General features: G+C 39.7%; 1 protein-coding gene across 7 annotated transcripts in view; it reads right to left on the minus strand.

Annotated features, from left to right (window-relative positions):
• Positions 1–866: 866 nt before the first annotated feature.
• Positions 867–17,427, minus strand: part of RASGRP3 (RAS guanyl releasing protein 3) — an 82,905-nt gene continuing 66,344 nt past the window's right edge. For 2 of the 7 annotated variants that reach the window (XM_082426985.1, XM_082426980.1), the window contains 5 exons: positions 12,343–12,379; positions 9,962–10,087; positions 9,249–9,613; positions 6,433–6,563; positions 867–3,607 (listed from right to left, as the gene is read on the minus strand). In XM_082426985.1, the coding sequence (XP_082283111.1) occupies positions 3,580–3,607; positions 6,433–6,563; positions 9,249–9,613; positions 9,962–10,087; positions 12,343–12,379 (687 nt within the window). In that variant the 3' untranslated portion in view covers positions 867–3,579. Of the gene's footprint in view, positions 3,615–6,138; positions 7,904–9,248; positions 9,614–9,961; positions 10,088–12,342; positions 12,380–17,427 lie in introns of those variants that run through there. The other 5 variants (XM_082426982.1, XR_014254109.1, XM_082426983.1 and 2 more) reach the window with 5 other exon arrangements.

A 17,427-nucleotide genomic window follows, 5' to 3' on the forward strand; every position in this document is an offset into this window, starting at 1 on the left:
AAGACCTCCACATGATTCTGATGCATGGGCAGTGGTTCTCAGACAAGAGCAATTTTGTCCCAAAGAGGACATTTGGAAATATCTGGAAGCATTTTTGATTGTCACAACTTCAGGGGGGAGACGGAGTACTACTGGCATCTAGTGGCATACCCTACAATGCACAGGACAGCCCCCACCCCTCTCCAACAAAAAATTATACACACCCAAATGTCAGTATTGCAGAGGTTGAAAAACTCTTCTAGGAGAATGTAACTTTGTTTGATACACTATTTATTATGGATTAGGGCCCAGATGCTAACTTGAAGAAAATTTGTTAAGATGCAAATGATTTTTATCTGATAGAGGTGCAAATTATTTCTGTGCAGTAGAAAAGATAATCCAAACGTTATGGTTTAATCTCCAAGTAGGATATTTTGTGTAACAAAACACCCTAAAACTTAGTAGCTTAAAACAATAAGCATTCACTGACATACATACACTACCAAATGTAAAATGGATGGCTAGTGGGAAGCAGTTGCATAGCACAGGGAGATCATAGCTTTGTGACCACCTAGAGGGGTGGGATAGGGAGGGTGGGAGGGAGGCTTAAGAGGGTGGGGATATGGGGATATATGTATACATATAGCTGATTCACTTTGTTGTACAGCAGAAACTAACACACCATTGTAAAGCAATTATACTCCAATAAAGATATTAAAAAAATAGTGTTTATTATTATCATGGTTTCTGGGATCAGGAATTCATTAAGTGGCTTTAGTTCTTAGCTTTGTAACAGTGTTGTTTGTTTGTTTTTTCTGGTGAGAGGTCTCACATTTAACTATCCTTTTTTTCCCCTCTAGTATGTTCTGGGTTTTTGTTTTGTCTTAACCATTTTAATTTTGAGTTCTTATCCAAAATTTGTAGGAAGTTCCTGTAGGGAAGAAGCCAGGATAATATCCAGGCCAGGTGAAATTTGTCTTATGATCCTAGGTTTTACATGTAACTTCGCTTACCAAAGGCTAATTGGCAGGGATTGGCAACTGTGGGATTTTTTTTTTTTTTTTCCATCACAAGGACTCTCTAGCAGTTTGCTATCTTAGAGACAGATCACTTCTTGCAAATATTCCATCTGTGTGTTCCTTCCCTACTGCTTCTTAGAACCAGACCAGATCCAGGAGGCTACCACCACCTGCTGGTATCCACTCCTTTGGTTTTAAACAATGGATTGAGGATTTGAACTTCAGACTGTGCCCCTCTGTGCTGAGAGGGGTATTTGTCGCTGCCTGCTGTTTGTTTGTTTGTTTATATTGCAGCTGCTGAATCCCTCTCCACTACAGCAACTTCTCTCCATGTTCTCCTGCAAACCTCTCTGATCAATCTCTGATGCTTTTATCTTTCCTCTGTTGGGCCTAGTATTTCAGATCTCTTCTAGTTTCTCTGCAAATGGAGCTTGGCTTTTCTGTTTGTTTGTTTTTATTCTCATTGTTGCTGTTTTGATGAATTCCAGTAAGAGAAGCAGTAATTATTTTTTTCCCACAACTTTTTAAAACTACAAACCTTCAGAAAAGCCTTAAAAAATAATACAATGGATATCCATATATGTTTGTCATACTAGCATTTCCTGATTGACAAACGTATGCTTTAGTCTTCCTCTCCTAAGAAGGCAAAGGTAGGTAAACTTAGACTGCCCAGCAATTAATGTTCTAATATTTTATCCTATTTGAAATGACCCAGATAGTCAATGAATTCTCTTCATTTAACTTAGTTTAGTTTCAAGTTATGAAAATCTGGAGAGACTATTTTAGTTAGACATTCCCAAAACATAATTATTCCTATAGAGTTTATCTAAAACTCTTACCTCATTTACCTCTATTTACTTAAAAGCTTTGTCATATTGTTATCTTTCTTGCTGACAAACTTTGTAACAGGAATAATAAGGTCTTATTTGATTTCTAGTAAACCTAGGTACAATAAATGTATTACACCTAAATTGATGACTCTAAAGACATGTCTGTATTAATCAAACAAGCAAGCTTAAGCTAACTTTAATACCAGATATTAATTCAATACTGAATATTTCCTAGATCACATGAACCCAAAATTCATTCTGGCCAGTCTTTTATATTTGAGTATTTATATAAGTGCTTAATTTCCTTTAAGCTAATTAAATAGAGCTCTTTTACAAATTAATTTTGACAGTGCCATGCATCTATAACACACATACAAACACAGGAATCTCATAGTTCCCATTCCAAAATTTCAGCCATGAATCAGGTACAACAATGTAAAACCCATCAGTTACAAAAGAGATTGGATTCAAACTGGGTTTCTGGCAGATGGGAGAAATCAAGATCACCTGTCTAGATGGCTAAACCCTTTTTACTAGTATTTATGGAAAAGACACTTCTATTTGTAGCTTTTGGTGATTTTAGGAGTCAAGTGGAAACTTTCTCTTCTCCCTGGGAATGTCCCACTCTTGGACAAGAACAGACAGGGTATTTTTGGGTTTTTTTTCCTGATTCTTTCCTCCATTTGACATCAGTAAAAGTTTTAAATATCACAGAATTGATTTGGCTGTAAATGGAGAAACAGTACCAAACAAAATGAAAAATCCAAAGGACAAACAGAAAATCCTAAATAAACCCTCAAGTTTGGTCTTGGGGTTTTACATATACCAACGACACAGGAGACCATAAATTGTGCAATTAACACAGCAAGAGTAGCAAGCAGTGCATGGTGCACAGGGCCCCAAGATAACCCTGCCTAAACTCCTGACAGGTACTATGGCCACACATTTTTACAAAAAAATATCATCTTCCTCTCACCCATGGGTTCATAGCTACAATCAGATCACTTATCCAAAATGTGCCACACAGGATTTTCTTTAGGGATAGTTGAAACATTCCCCATTTTTAAAGGCAGAAATTCAAGACAAGCAAAACACAAACTATACACACAAATGCTAGCATCCAAAGAAACAAATGAACCAGTTCACAAATTGGGTAAAAGTCCAACAACTCTTCCCTCTCATCAACAGGGTACCCCACTCAAATACAAAATAAATTGGCTTATTCCAGAGAAAAAGTCCCAGGGAGGAAAGAAAGTCCCAACTGTACATACCGGAGTGACTTCCCTGCTGTCTGGAGCCCATTGGCTCTCAAGTGCTGATTCCTTGCTCCAACTGCCAAGCGTTGGGGCAACCAGTGCCACTTTGGTGAAATCTGAAAGGAAGATCTTCAGGGCAAGTGACCCCTGCAGCTGCTAGGGCCTTAACTGAAAATTCCCCAACCAGAGCTGGCTAGCCACGAGCAGCAAGGCTCCTGGCTGACTGCACTAAAATTTGTTACCAAGTCCAAGCTCATACTGATCACTGCAGGACAGGCCAATAAATCAAGAGAGTTGCTGGGGCAAGGAATTGCGACTTTATTCAGAAAGCCAGCACACCGAGAAGATGGTAGACTTGTGTCCCAAAGAACCATCTTGCCTGAGTTAGAATTCAGGCTTCTTTTATACTAAAAGGGGAGGGAGTAAAGTCAAACATTTCCTGGTTCCCGTCAGCCTCCGGAGGGGATGTGTTAATTTCTTCCTGCCTGCAGTCATTCACAGGTGGGCCTGGTCAGGATGTTTCCTGTGAGCTAAACAAAGGTATTTTAGCTTAACGTTCATTACCTGGGAGGCAGGTTTCCCAGAGATGGGCCATGATGTATAATTTAAGCTTATAGGGAACATCCCTTTAGTGATTAACTTGTAATAGAATACAGAGGTTCTTCCCTATTACATACCCTCTACCTAAATTTAACAATCGTTAACATCTTGCCACATTTGCTTTATCACTCTGCATAAAAACTTTCTTTCTTTTTTTTTTTTTTTTTACTGAAGTAAATTGCAGACATTGATACTTCATCCCTAACTACTTCACCAGGTATCTCTTAAAATTAAAGACATTCTCCTACATAAACATAAAATCATTATAATACTTGAGTGAATTAACATTCATTCCATATGTCATTTAATATGTAGTTCACATTTAAATTTCCACAGTTGCCCTCCAAAAATGTCTGCTTTATTTATTTTTTGGTTCAGAATCCAATCAAGGTTTACAACGCTGCATTCTGTTGTGTTTTGTTTGATCCATAACTGCTCCTTTCATCCTTTTTCCTTTTTTTTTTTTTAAGACATTTTATTTTTGAAGCATTCAGGTCAACTGTCTTATAGAATGCCCCATGTGATGCTTTCCTTATGCTATTATGTATAAACTGCAAGTCACGTAGATTCTGAATAGATGTGAATTCCAAAGTGCTTGCCATTAACATTTTAAAAAGAGAATAAATATTGTTGTTTGAGGTCTGAGTACTCTCTAAACTTCAGCAAGCAAGTTTTGGATGAAGCATGGAGGAAGATATTTCCTGAATGAGCCTTAAATTCCAAGTAGTTTCCTATCATTACCACTTTCAATAGCTATAAAATACATTCTAGTTGTCAAATAAATGGAATCCTTTTTATTTGAAAAGTTAATTTTTATTTTCCTTTTGTCTCCCTGTAGTAAAATAAATTCTTCCAAGAGTCAGCCTCTTAAGCACATTTATACTTTGACCTATTTTTCTCTAAGCTTATTTATATTTTACCCATTTGGTTTCTTAATCTTGTCTACCTATTTTCAAACAGAGTGAGAATAGCTAATGTTAGAAAACAGAGCAGAACTGACCCTATACACACACAGTGCCAGGTGTAAGAAAAACCCCTGTGAATATTTCTTTTTTTAATTGTTCTTTGACACAAAATTTAGTTAAATGTTGGATTTAGAGCCTCCAAAGAACACAGCCATGTAAACATGTAGTCTGAAGACAATTTTAGGGAAAAACCATGTTTAACTGTAAAATAATATTAATTTATAAGGTCTTTACAAAGTACTTCTACATGTACTATTAGACTTGATCCTTACAACAACTCTATAAGGTAGTTGAAGAAGGTGGTAAAATCTCTCCATCTCAAATGTGAAAATTGAGGCTCAAATAGATGTACATGACTTGCCCAGGATCTCATGACTACAACTGGCAGAGATGGGATTTAAATCTGGCTGTGGATTGCATGCCAAAGGTGTGCTGTGGAAATCTCATTTGACTGAATTTACCTCCTCATTCAAAAATCAAGGTGTTTATCTTAGGAATGCTTAAGCTTCTTGCCATCAGTAACAGTTTGGCACTTCCTTCTGTAGGAGTCCTGTCTTCACTGTTAAGCAGCAAACCTCTCTGTCTTTTGGAGAGGCTGTTTTACCATGGAAATATGGGGACATTATTGCTTCAGGAAATAGCCACTCAACATAAAGTGTTCAAATACTGGTTAGGATCACTCTCTGGTTTAGGCAGATCTCAAAAAGCATCAATACAATTTGCACATCCTTCAATGAAGACTCAGTTGCAGTATCTAACATTTCCTCTCTTAGTATCTAATAATATTAATTTTTTTTTTTTGGCTGTGCCGTTCAGCTTGCAGGATCTCAGTTCCCCGACCATGGATTGAACCCGGGCCATGGTAGTGAAAGCCCAGAATCCTAACCACTAGAGCACCAGGCAACTCCCAATATTCACTGTTAAGAGTTTAGTTTTGTTTTTGCTTTGACAGTGATCATCAAACCTACAAAAGGAAGGTCTGGAGGAACCAACCAACATAGTTCTTTTTGCTCCACCATGGGTTTGCCTAATTTACTTATTTTATTGATTATAGGAAATTGACATATTGGAAACATCAGAGTCACCATTGGTTATGAGTAAATGATATTATCAAAATTATAAAGCAGCTTTATTATGGACTCAAATTCCTCTTCAGCAAAGTAATAATAGTAGTGTGTGTGTGTGTGTGTATGTGTGTGTGTGTGCCTGTGTATACATATAAACACATATATACACACATATACAAAAATAGTTCACATACATATATACACATAATATGTTAGTTTTATTATTTTTTTTGGTTTGTTTTTACTCGAGGTTCATTTAGTATCTTTGTAACAGGAAGGCTGATCCTAGAAAACTCTTCTTATATGTGAAAAATCAAAAATAACCCAAACTAAGTGGCAAGTGAAATAACTGCTTTGAGAAGAAAAAGAATAGTCTTAACATTCATTAACAAAAACAACAAAAAACACACACACAAGAAGGGTTTCTTGTACTTAAATTGCCATTTTCTCTTTTTAATTTTGTTAACATGTATTTCATTGCATTTGTGAATAGGAATAGAGAGTATATATACATGGAACCAACACTGGGGATGGCTATTTGCTTTCTGAGGTGCTCGCAAATGGTGAGTTCTTATATTTTCGAGCTTAATCACAACTCCCTCACCGAATAACTTCATTTAACTTGCAATATCTCTGCAAATTGATCTCTGAATCTGTTTGGCATGATTAAGTCAGTTCTAGTGAATTTGAAACTCTATTTTAAGGAGTCATCTTGCCTTAAATGCCCATGGGCTCTCAGCTCCCAAGGGCAGAGATGAAGAGTTGTTCCTCTTTGTGCATCTAACACAGGACCTGCCCAGAGCAGGTACTCAACAAGTGTCTGCTGAACAGAACTGTCTTCATTTACCTAATGGAAAATGAGAAGAAAGGCATTTTTTTATTGAAGAGACTGCCCTAAAAGAAACAAATTCAGTCTTACGTGGATTATACACACTTAAACTCCCAAATGCAGACCAGTGCACCCCTGTGGGTCCAGTTTCTGACTGGGCACTTGGTAGCAGGTCATTCTCCTCACCCATAGGCTCAAACCCATCTCTATTTTTGAACATCTTCAACCAAGTTCTTTCTCCTCTCATCATGTAAGAAACAGACCCACGTCTAGTAATGTTGGGTCAAAGGAAGATATTCAAAATATTGATACTTTAAAAGTTTAAATGAAATGTTAATCAAAGGTGGTTTGTGATGATTTGCTTTCTATGACTCTTCTTAATCACGATGGCAATTTCTTAGGAAGAGCATGAGAGCTCTCTTTCACAACCAAAAAGTTTTCTTTTATAACAAACAAAATTCTTAAAACTATTTTGAGGTTTTAATAATTGCTGGTTGAATTTTAAAAATTGCATTTCAGTAAGGGGTTTGAGGGATGGTTTGTTTTTCTTCTGAATTTTATTCCCAAAAACTTGAATTGATTTTTTAAATTGTTATTCCTACTTCTTAATAGCAGTCTTATGAAAGATGGCTAAACCTAGTGAGATGGGACATGTATTTAGTTAATTTTCCCCCATGGCAATGATAAATATTAGGATAGTTTTCATGGCTGTGTCATAGCTACCTAGTGATGCAGAATTGGCAAGACTTATATGATTACAGAAGTGTGACTTGTTACACATTATAATAGCAACTGTACGGTAAGAACAATGTAAACAGCTTCTCCTTGCAGCAGATCATCGTTAGAAGAACCACTGCCTTCCAAGTCTGGAGGAGCTTCCTTGTCCCTCAAAAAAATAAGTCCTGGTCCCGTCCAAAAAGCACACAAAAAGACCCCTAAATCGACTCCTCGTTAAACACCCCCCTCAAAAGTTTATAAAAATACTGAAATAACATTCTCACAGAAAAAGCAAAGTCTGAGTTTAGAGAATGAATATCAAGTACATGCACAAAAGCTTTCATTTCACCCGTATATAAATGGCTCTAGAGAAAGATAGGAGAGAAAACTACCAACTACATAACACAGTCTTTGTGGCACCTCACTAGAAGCAGGGAAGGAGGAAATAAATAGTTCATAGGGTAAATCCTCTGTCCCATAGTTCAATCAGGGAGATCCCACAGTGTCACAAGGCAGTAAATGTCCAGATATCTTTTCAGATAACTTCCTGAGTTTTGGAGTGTTCTTCAGAGTGTCTCATCTTGCTCCTTCCAAATGCCAACACAATTGCCTTCAGTGTCCTCAGCCTGAAGTCAGCCTTCCTGCAATACGAATCAGAACCTGTTGTATGGCTGGATCTCATTTAAAAAAATAAGACTACTCCTAAAAAGCAGTTTATCAGATAATTTCAAGGGAACATCTCAAATGATCAGTGCCTTGTATACTCGAGATTTAGAGGGAATTAAAAGATCATGTAGTCCACCCAGCACATGATGTAAATGTTCTGAAATTAGATTGTAGTGGTGGTTGTGCAACTCAGTGAATATACTAAAAACCACTGAATTATACACTTTAAGTGGGTAAATTTTATAGTACATAAATTATATCTCAATAAAGCTGTTTTAAAAGTTGGTGTTAAAAGAAAGGAAACAATGGCTCAGCAGGAACTTACAATAAACTTCATACTACTGAAGATCATGTGCGGCATCCTTACTAATTGTCTTCGATGAGGAAGGAGCTAGAGGAATTTTGGTTAAAGGTCATTGGCGATTTTCTCATCATAGGAAACTATGGAGATTGTGTGCTTAGATCTCCTGAGGACAGGTGGAATGTGGAGGACCAGTCATAAGAGAAAAGAGCACTGGCTTGATCCAGTAGGATCTCTACCTAACCTAATACTGTTTATGAAAATGATTCAGTAGGGAGGCAATGGCTGCCCTCCATGACATTACTTTTAGGTTAGGAATGTGACACCAATTTCCCCAAATCCTTTTTCTTAATACACTATGGACTGTTGACTAATAAATTTATCTAAGTCCATCTTGAATCAATTTATATTTTCAGCTTGTTCTAACAAATTCCATATGTTTCCCAATTTGCTTTGGATGATTTGAACATACTTTTTGTGTGGAGGCAAAGCCTGACGTATAGAACCCTGAGGTCCCCATGTCTCTGATATTCACCACCCTCTCCTCCATGATGCTGTCAAAAGCCTTTTTTTTTTTTTTTTTTTTAAGTAGGGGCAAGAGTTTACAGCTCTCCTTCTCTATCTACATGTCTTTTGCCTCCACTGCCTCCTCTGAGTTTGGACCCTGATTCTAGCTTGGAAAACTAAGCTGATGGGTATAGCATACTGTTATATTGGATACAAGCAACAGTCAAGGGTCCCTGGACATCACGTCAGTATACAGACACGGAAATCTTCACTGAGTTTTAGAACCCATTCGGTTCAGTTTTATACATCATAAAACTGATGTCCAAGGAGAAGAGACCATTTGTCCAGAGTCACATAACTAGCCAAAGACAAGACTAAAAGTGATATGTCTTGATTCCCAACCATTCTGCCTTCAAAACTACCAGGCTGCCTTGTGGACTCACTGTAACGCTCATCTCAGCCGCTTTCAGCCTCCCTCTTCTGATTTTATTTGTGGTTTGACCAGCACTGACCTCACCGTCCTGTCTGGTCTCAACCATGTCAGCTTCATCCTGATCTGGTTCGAACGCAGTGCCTCGGTCAACAACATCCACACCAGCCTGCACCCTGGGCTTCTCATTTTCCCACTTGGCAAAGCCTTTGTCCTTTACGGCTTTGTCGTGGAACTTGGACTTCATTTTGGGGAAGGTGTGGGACCCTGAGTCCCCCCAGCCAGCCTCTGACCACACAGGCTCGGTCTGGGTGGCCTGGCTGGTGGTGGCCCGCTGCAGCCGCACGGAGATCTTGCGTGAGGAGCCTGTGACCAGCGTGATGGCTCTGCTGTCCAGGTCTCGGTGTCCAGCTGCGACGCCAGGGAACTCGAACACTTCATCCTGCACTGGAAGGGGAAAGATGACTGTGATTATTGTGATTCATCATACATCCGACTGCTTCACAGCAAACCGTCAAAGTGGGTGCAAACAACAGGAGTCCGACGGGCAAGGACCTAGAGGAACAGACCAGAGGCGGAATGAAATTGGCCTCAGGTGAACTGCATGTTATTGAGACCCGAAAGCCGAAAGGAGCGTGTAGGGTTCAAGGGTCTTTAGCCACTGCTGCTTACCCTGAAAACCTTTATGTATATAATGGCTCTGGCTAGCTTTAGATCCAGAACCCAACCGAAGTGCAGGCATGGAAGGCATGAGCAGAGAGAAATCGCAGTAGGAAAGAAAGTCAAGGACATTACCTGGAGGCAACGAGGGACTTCCAGGCAGTGACCCATGACTGCTGCCCAAGGAGGGCGCCCGGGCAAATCTCCGGCAGGCCAGAACCAGGAGGTCTTTGCACTGTTTATGACAGTTGGCTCCACAGTCTGAAACAACCCAGAGTATCACAGGTGATTAGTGTGAACCGCATGTCAGGTGCTGACCAGGCTTCCAGGTTGGCGTTTGGGCTCTCACGCCTCCCCTCCCCCACCCTTGTTTCTGTGTTTAATCTCAGGTCCACAGGGTGTGTCTAGGGCTAGTAAAAGGGCCAGTGGGACTCTCTTCCCTTCCTGGGGTTCCTAAAGTTCTCTCTTATATTTGTTCAGCTGCTTCTTCTACACAGTTCACTGAAGTGCTGGGGAGCAACAAGCAGGGGCAGCCTGAATGGGGAGTTGCCTTTGCCCAAAACTAAATGCAAATTACATGGAACTGGGGTTCTTCTCCAGACCAAGATGGATTCCCCACAAAGAGGCTCCCTGAGCCAGAATGAGGGTGAGAAGCCTCAGCATCTAGTCTCTCCCAGGACCTACAGTTGCCTCTAAATATTTACAGCAAGGTGTCCCTTCATTCAGTATTTGTCTACATTTTCTATTCTTCTTCATTTCCCAAAACCTTTTCCAGAGCAAGCGATTATATCTTTTGCTTCCTTTCTTGGCATAGAAACAGAAGACAAGGTGAGCATATGCTCAATAAACATGTCTCAGATTTGACTATGGCTTGGAAGTGGCATGCAGCAGATTCTGTGGCCTTCCCATTAGATGCTTTAGTTAAGAAAGTAGATGTTAATTGCTACTTGGGGTACAAAATTTTGGCCACTTTGGAAGATAGCAACACAATTACTTCATACGATGAGGGTCCTACATTTCTCTTAGAATCACTGAACAGATATGATCATTTTATAGGGTATATTTCTCTCACCATCAAAGAGGGATTTTCTCATTATTTCCAATACCCATTTTCCCCTAAATGGTCTTGTTTCAAATAGTTTTGTAATAACATCAGGGAAAGATCAAATTGCAATGACATGTCTGGTCTATTTTAATTAGACTTTTCACTCTATGTGTCTTTAAGAGAAAATACCATCTGAACAGAGATCCTAGGGTTTAATTGATTTTCATCTTCACAAAATTGTGTGTGTGTGTGTGTTTGTATGTGTCTGTGTGTGTCTAGGGGATAAGGGGCAGAAGCCAGTATCTCTGCTGCTTGAAAGTAAAAATTCAAGTTAGACTAAGTCAACTGATTCAGAGAACAAAAGGGAAGGTTTTGTTTGTTTGTTTGTTTTTTGAGCACTAAAAGGTGGCTCCCATAGAGGTTCAAGGAAGTTCCCTGTTCATGTAAAATGACAGCTAGAGAAAAAAGGCATCACAAGGGAACATTATTGATCTGAAGGCATTCTGTGATTAAGATATTTCATTTTGTGGCTTTATTATATTTTTCAAGAGCATTATCAGATTCTTAAAAGAACCAGTATAAACAGTCTGCATAAAATATCCAGCAGTTTTCTGAACACCAATGTGTAATAATCATATATCTACAAGTAGCCAAACATTCCTATTGCATTTATCAAATATATATTTATTCAATTGCTATAAATTTCAATTAAATGGGGGAAGTATATGAACAAATTCATTGAAAGGGGCAAATGTATCTCCTCTTTTCTCATCATCATCTGTGATGTAGTAGAGGAAGGAATAGCTATGTGAGAGTAGAAAGAAATGCATATGTTTAACAGAAATGAGCATGGGTTTTTTTTTTTTCCCTTGAAGGACAAAGTTCTTATATACAGTATTTCCATTAGGCTTTCCCTCCTCAGAATTCCCACCTTAAATATGTGCTGATTATGGGCAAGACATCTTAGAGATGGGGGTTAGATGTGTGTGGGATAATAAGTGTGGTTTCCTTGCTCTTTGTAACAAGCGATAAAATTCCAGCCTGGGATCTCCAAAACTTCAGGGAGTCCTTTACTGGACCATTAACTCTTCAGTTGCCGGTAGCCCCAAAGCCCCAATTTCTCCATGATGCCAAGAGCTTTAAAGTTTCCCTCAGACAAATATGATTCGTGGCCCAAAAGTCACATTTAAAAATTTTAACAATGGGAGATTGGGATCGACATATATACACTACTATGTATAAAATAGATAACTAATGAGAACCTACTGTATAGCACAGGGAACTCTACTCAGTGCTCTGTGGTGACCTAAATGGGAAGGGAATCTAAAAAAGAGGGGATATATGTATACGTATAACTGATTCACATTGCTGCACAGCAGAAACTAACACAACATTGTAAAGCAACTATACTCCAATACAAATTAATTAAACAAATAAAATAAAATAAAAAATTTAACAAAGTAACATTTACCTTTGCATTTGTATCCTTGCTTGATTATGCCCCAGAGCTGTAACAAAAGACAAAGGAATGTCAGGGAATCGGAGAGAAATCTGGAAAGAAAACAAGGCCACAGAGAAGGAAGTCCTGGGAAGCGTGATGCCTGGTAGAGCACAAACAGGATGTAGCTGCTCCTGACACCCTTCCTGTCAGATAGAAGAACCCTCTCCCAGCCCACCCCAGCTGGGGCAATAACAGGAGTTTTGCTTCCCTTTTCTTTCTGGGAGCCAAACGGCAGCTGGGATGGGAAACTGACGTTGGTGCATTTATTGGACTTTGGCATAATGCGCTCTCAGCAAAACTCACAGGGAGACTCTGTCACTCTGCCTTTGATAGCCCCTGGCTCCCTCTGCTTTTTTTAAAATCACACTAGCTGCTCTTGGCGCCCCCTACGGGAAATTAAGCGACCCAAGCAATGCATCCCACTAAAGCATTTGGATTTTGCTTGATTCTTTTCTGAGACGCGTTTCTACCTTGAAAGAATACAGAAGAGGAAAAGATTTTGCATTCGTTCATGTATTTATTCTCTGCATTTGCTGCATGTTTGGCCTGTGCTGGGGTTGTGGGAGATGCAGAAAAGGCTCAGATGCTGCCAACCAAGTAAGGAATAGGATGTAGGAAGTGACGAGAGTCTCAGGAGGGATGTGAGGGCCTACAGTTCAACAAGGGAGTGTTTGCCCAGGCGGTTCAGGGGCATCATCCTGGTGGTGGTGTCTTCACAAACCTCTGCCACACTGTAATCTCCGTGAAGAAGGGGACTTCCCACATTCTTTCCCAGGCCTCCTGTAGCACTCGCATATGGGAACCAGGGGCATCAGGAACATACAGTGCTGATGAATTAAACGGGCTTAGCTCAAGTTGGAGAAGCGCCATTTCTACACTTTGAGTGGTTAGGCTAAGTGGCTGATATCTACCTAATAAAATAATTTTGAAAGAAACAGGGCTGGTGGGCTACTGGCATTGACAGGAGTGTTGTTCACAATGTGTTATAGGGGAATAATGCCCTGAGTGGGGGTATCGTGGCCCTAGGAGAGTAGCTGCTGATGTGAAGGGATTCAAGGCTTTGGGAAAGTTGCTCCTTACTCTCTTTCTGACAAGGAAATTCCACCAGGGGAGAGTGATTCCTTTGAGCCTTAAAAGTTATTTGGAGAGGCTGTCTTTTCTCCACTGTATATGCTTGCCTCCTTTATCAAAAATAAGGTGCCCATATGTGTGTGGGTTTATCTCTGGGCTTTCTATCCTGTTCCATTGATCTATATTTCTGTTTTTGTGCCAGTACCAAACTGTCTTGATTACTGAAGCTTTGTAATATAGTCTGAAGTCAGGGAGCCTGATTCCCCCAGCTCCATTTTTCGTTCTCAAGATTGCTTTGGCTATTCGGGGTCTTTTGTGTTTCCATACAAATTGTGAAATTTTTTGTTCTAGTTCTGTGAAAAATGCCAGTGGTAGTTTGATAGGGATTGCATTGAATCTGTAGATTGCTTTGGGTAGTAGAGTCATTTTCACAATGTTGATTCTTCCAATCCAGGAACATGGTATATCTCTCCATCTATTTGTATCATCTTTAATTTCTTTCATCAGTGTCTTATAATTTTCTGCATACAGGTCTTTTGTCTCCTTAGGTAGGTTTATTCCTAGATATTTTATTCTTTTTGTTGCAATGGTAAATGGGAGTGTTTTCTTAATTTCACTTTCAGATTTTTCGTCATTAGTGTATAGAAATGCAAGAGATTTCTGTGCATTAATTTTGTATCCTGCTACTTTACCAAATTCATTGATTAGCTCTAGGAGTTTTCTGGTAGCATCTTTAGGATTCTCTATGTATAGTATCATGTCATCTGCAAATAGTGACAGCTTTACTTCTTCTTCAATAAGTGGTGCTGGGAAAATTGGACAGGTACATGTAAAAGTATGAAAATAGAACACTCCCTGACACCATGCACAAAAATAAACTCAAAATGGATTAAAGACCTAAGTGTAAGGGCAGACACTATCAAACTCTTAGAGGAAAACATAGGCAGAACACTCTATGACATACATCACAGCAAGATTCTTTTTGACCCAGCTCCCAGAGAAATGGAAATAAGAACACAAATAAACAAATGGGACCTAATGAAACTTAAAAGCTTTTGCACAGCAAAGGAAACCATAAACAAGACCAAAAGACAACCATCAGAATGGGAGAAAATATTTGCAAATGAAGCAACTGACAAAGGATTAATCTCCAAGATTTACAAGCAGCTCATGCAGCTCAATAACAAAAAAACGAATAACCCAATCCAAAAATGGGCCGAAGACCTAAATAGACATTTCTCCAAAGAAGATATACAGATGGCCTACAGACACATGAAAGAATGCTCAACATCATTAATCATTAGAGAAATGCAAATCAAAACTACAATGAGATATCATCTCACACCGGTCAGAATGGCCATCATCAAAAAATCTAGAAACAATAAATGCTGGAGAGGGTGTGGAGGAAAGGGAACACTCTTGCACTGTTGGTGGGAATGTAAATTGATACAGCCACTATGGAGAACAGTATGGAGGTTCCTTAAAAAACTACAAATAGAACTACCATACGACCCAGCAATCCCACTACTGGGCATATACCCTGAGAAAACCATAGGTCAAAAAGAGTCATGTACCAAAATGTTCATTGCAGCTCTATTTACAATAGCCAGGACATGGAAGCAATCTAAATGTCCATCGACAGATGAATGGATAAAGAAGATGTGGCACATATATACAATGGAATATTACTCAGCCATAAAAAGAAATGAAATGGAGGTATTTGTAATGAGGTGGATGGAGTTAGAGTCTGTCATACAGAGTGAAGTAAGTCAGAAAGAGAAAAACAAATACAGTATGCTAACACATATATACGGAATCTAAGGGGAAAAAAAAAAAAAAAAAAAAAGAGGCCATGAAGAACCTAGTGGCAAGACGGGAATAAAGACACAGACCTACTAGAGAATGGACTTGAGGATATGGGGAGGGGGTGGGGTGAGATGTGACAGGGTAAGAGAGTGTCATGGACATATATACACTACCAAATGTAAAATAGATAACTAGTGGGAAGCAGCCGCATAGCACAGGGAGATCAGCTCGGTGCTTTGTGACCATCTAGAGGGATGGGATGGGGAGGGTGGGAGGGAGGGAGATGCAAGAGGGAAGAGAAATGGGAACATATTGTATATGTATAACTGATTCACTTTGTTATAAAGCAGAAGCTAACACACCATTGTAAGGCAATTATACTTCAATAAAGATGTTAAAAAAAAAAAAAAAAAAAAGTTATTTGGTCCTTCAGAAAACACTATTAAGATGCAAATGTCTCTTGGGACAGGGCAACACTTTGCCTTGGAGACAGGAAGGATTATTAAGACAACTAACTGGAAGCGAGGCCTCAGGTGCCTAGGATGACTGGAAAAGGGATGGGGAGGTGTCAGTACAGAAAAGGGAAGTGGGTGGGTAGGCCAATCACATCTGTCAGAGCTATAAGGATCTTAACGATAATCCAGTTTGCTTCCCTTTTATAAAAGATGAGTGTGATGATGCAGGAAGTTAAATAATTTGCAAGGTCCCACATCTGGGAAACTTTGTAGCGATGAGAAATCGTTTCCTCACAGAGCCCTTGGTAATAGTAATAACAAAAATAACAATGATAGCTAACATTTAATGAACTCTTGCTATGTGAAAGGCACAGTTTTAAGCTATGTGTAGCAATTCATTTTTTAAATTAATTAATTAATTAATTTATTTATTTGTTTTTGGCTGCGTTGGGTCCTCGTTGCTGCGCGCGGCTTTCTCTAGTTGTGGCGAGCGGGGGCTACTCTTCGTTGCGGTGCGCGGGCTTCTCATTGCGGCAGCTTCTCTTGTTGCAGAGCACAGGCTCTAGGTGCGTGGGCCTCAGTAGTTGTGGCACGTTGGCTCAGTAGTTGTGGCTCGCGTGCTCCAGAGCGCAGGCTCGGTAGTTGTGGCGCACGGGCCTAGTTGCTCCGCGGCATGTGGGATCGTCCCAGACCAGGGCTCAAACCCGTGTCCCCTGCATTGGCAGGCGGATTCTTAACCACTGCACCACCAGGGAAGTCCCAAGTAGCAGTTCATTTAATGTTCACAATATCCTTATGAGATAGGTAATAATAATTTTCTCATTTTTACAGATGAGGAGACTAAGCTACAGAGAGGTGAAGTCATTTGGCAAGATCTCATAGCTAGTAAGTAGGAAAAGAAGAATGTGAAACGTGTGTCACTTCAGGGAAAGAGAGGAAGCCATTGCTCCTGGGAGTTTTGTGAGTGATCAGAACAAAAGCTGCTGATCTAGGACAAGAAAGGATAAGGTTTAAGAAGCATCCGAATCTCTGGCTATGGCACGTTATTAGCATAGCTGCAGAAACTGCTTTAAAAGATAAAGTCAAGCATGAGTCCCATGAGGCGGGCAAGTCAGGGCGTTGCTTGCTAATGCTTACTTAAGAAGCAGGAGACAACACGAGGCACGAAGAGGCTCTGGGTCAGCGTGCCAGCCAAGGACAGGAGAGGGTACTTCCCACAGTCTTTGACTTAGAGACCTCAGGCTGCTGTAAGACTTGGAGTGACTGTGGTGGAAGGAGCACTGGCCTGGGAGTAAGGAGAACTGAATATGAGTCATGGCTCTGCTGCTAGTGACCCATGTGACCTTAGGGAAGTCACTTAACTTCTCCAGAGCTCAAAATAAGGGAATTAGCAAAATTCTTTCAGCTCTGGAATTCTAATTCTAAAATCAATGTATCTCAAGCAGTGTCTATTTGTCTTCCTTACCCTTAAAATGGAATTTATTCAAAAGCAGGTGGTCCAAGCACTAAAAAATAGTTCCTTCTATTCCCCCACAGTTCCTTTCAATGACCCAACTAGAGCATGGTATTTATAAATCCCTCTGAAAACCAAAGAGCTTTTTAAAAAAGGTGTGTGAGTAAAAATCAACTCAAATTATAGCAAGGAAATTAAGTATATTTTGAAAAATAAAAAGGGCTATTAAAACTCTGAATGAGTTAATTTCGGTAAAACTCCAAAAGCATA

Source organism: Balaenoptera physalus (assembly GCF_965194825.1).
Source record: "Balaenoptera physalus genome assembly, chromosome: 15".
Lineage (NCBI taxonomy): Eukaryota > Metazoa > Chordata > Mammalia > Artiodactyla > Balaenopteridae > Balaenoptera > Balaenoptera physalus.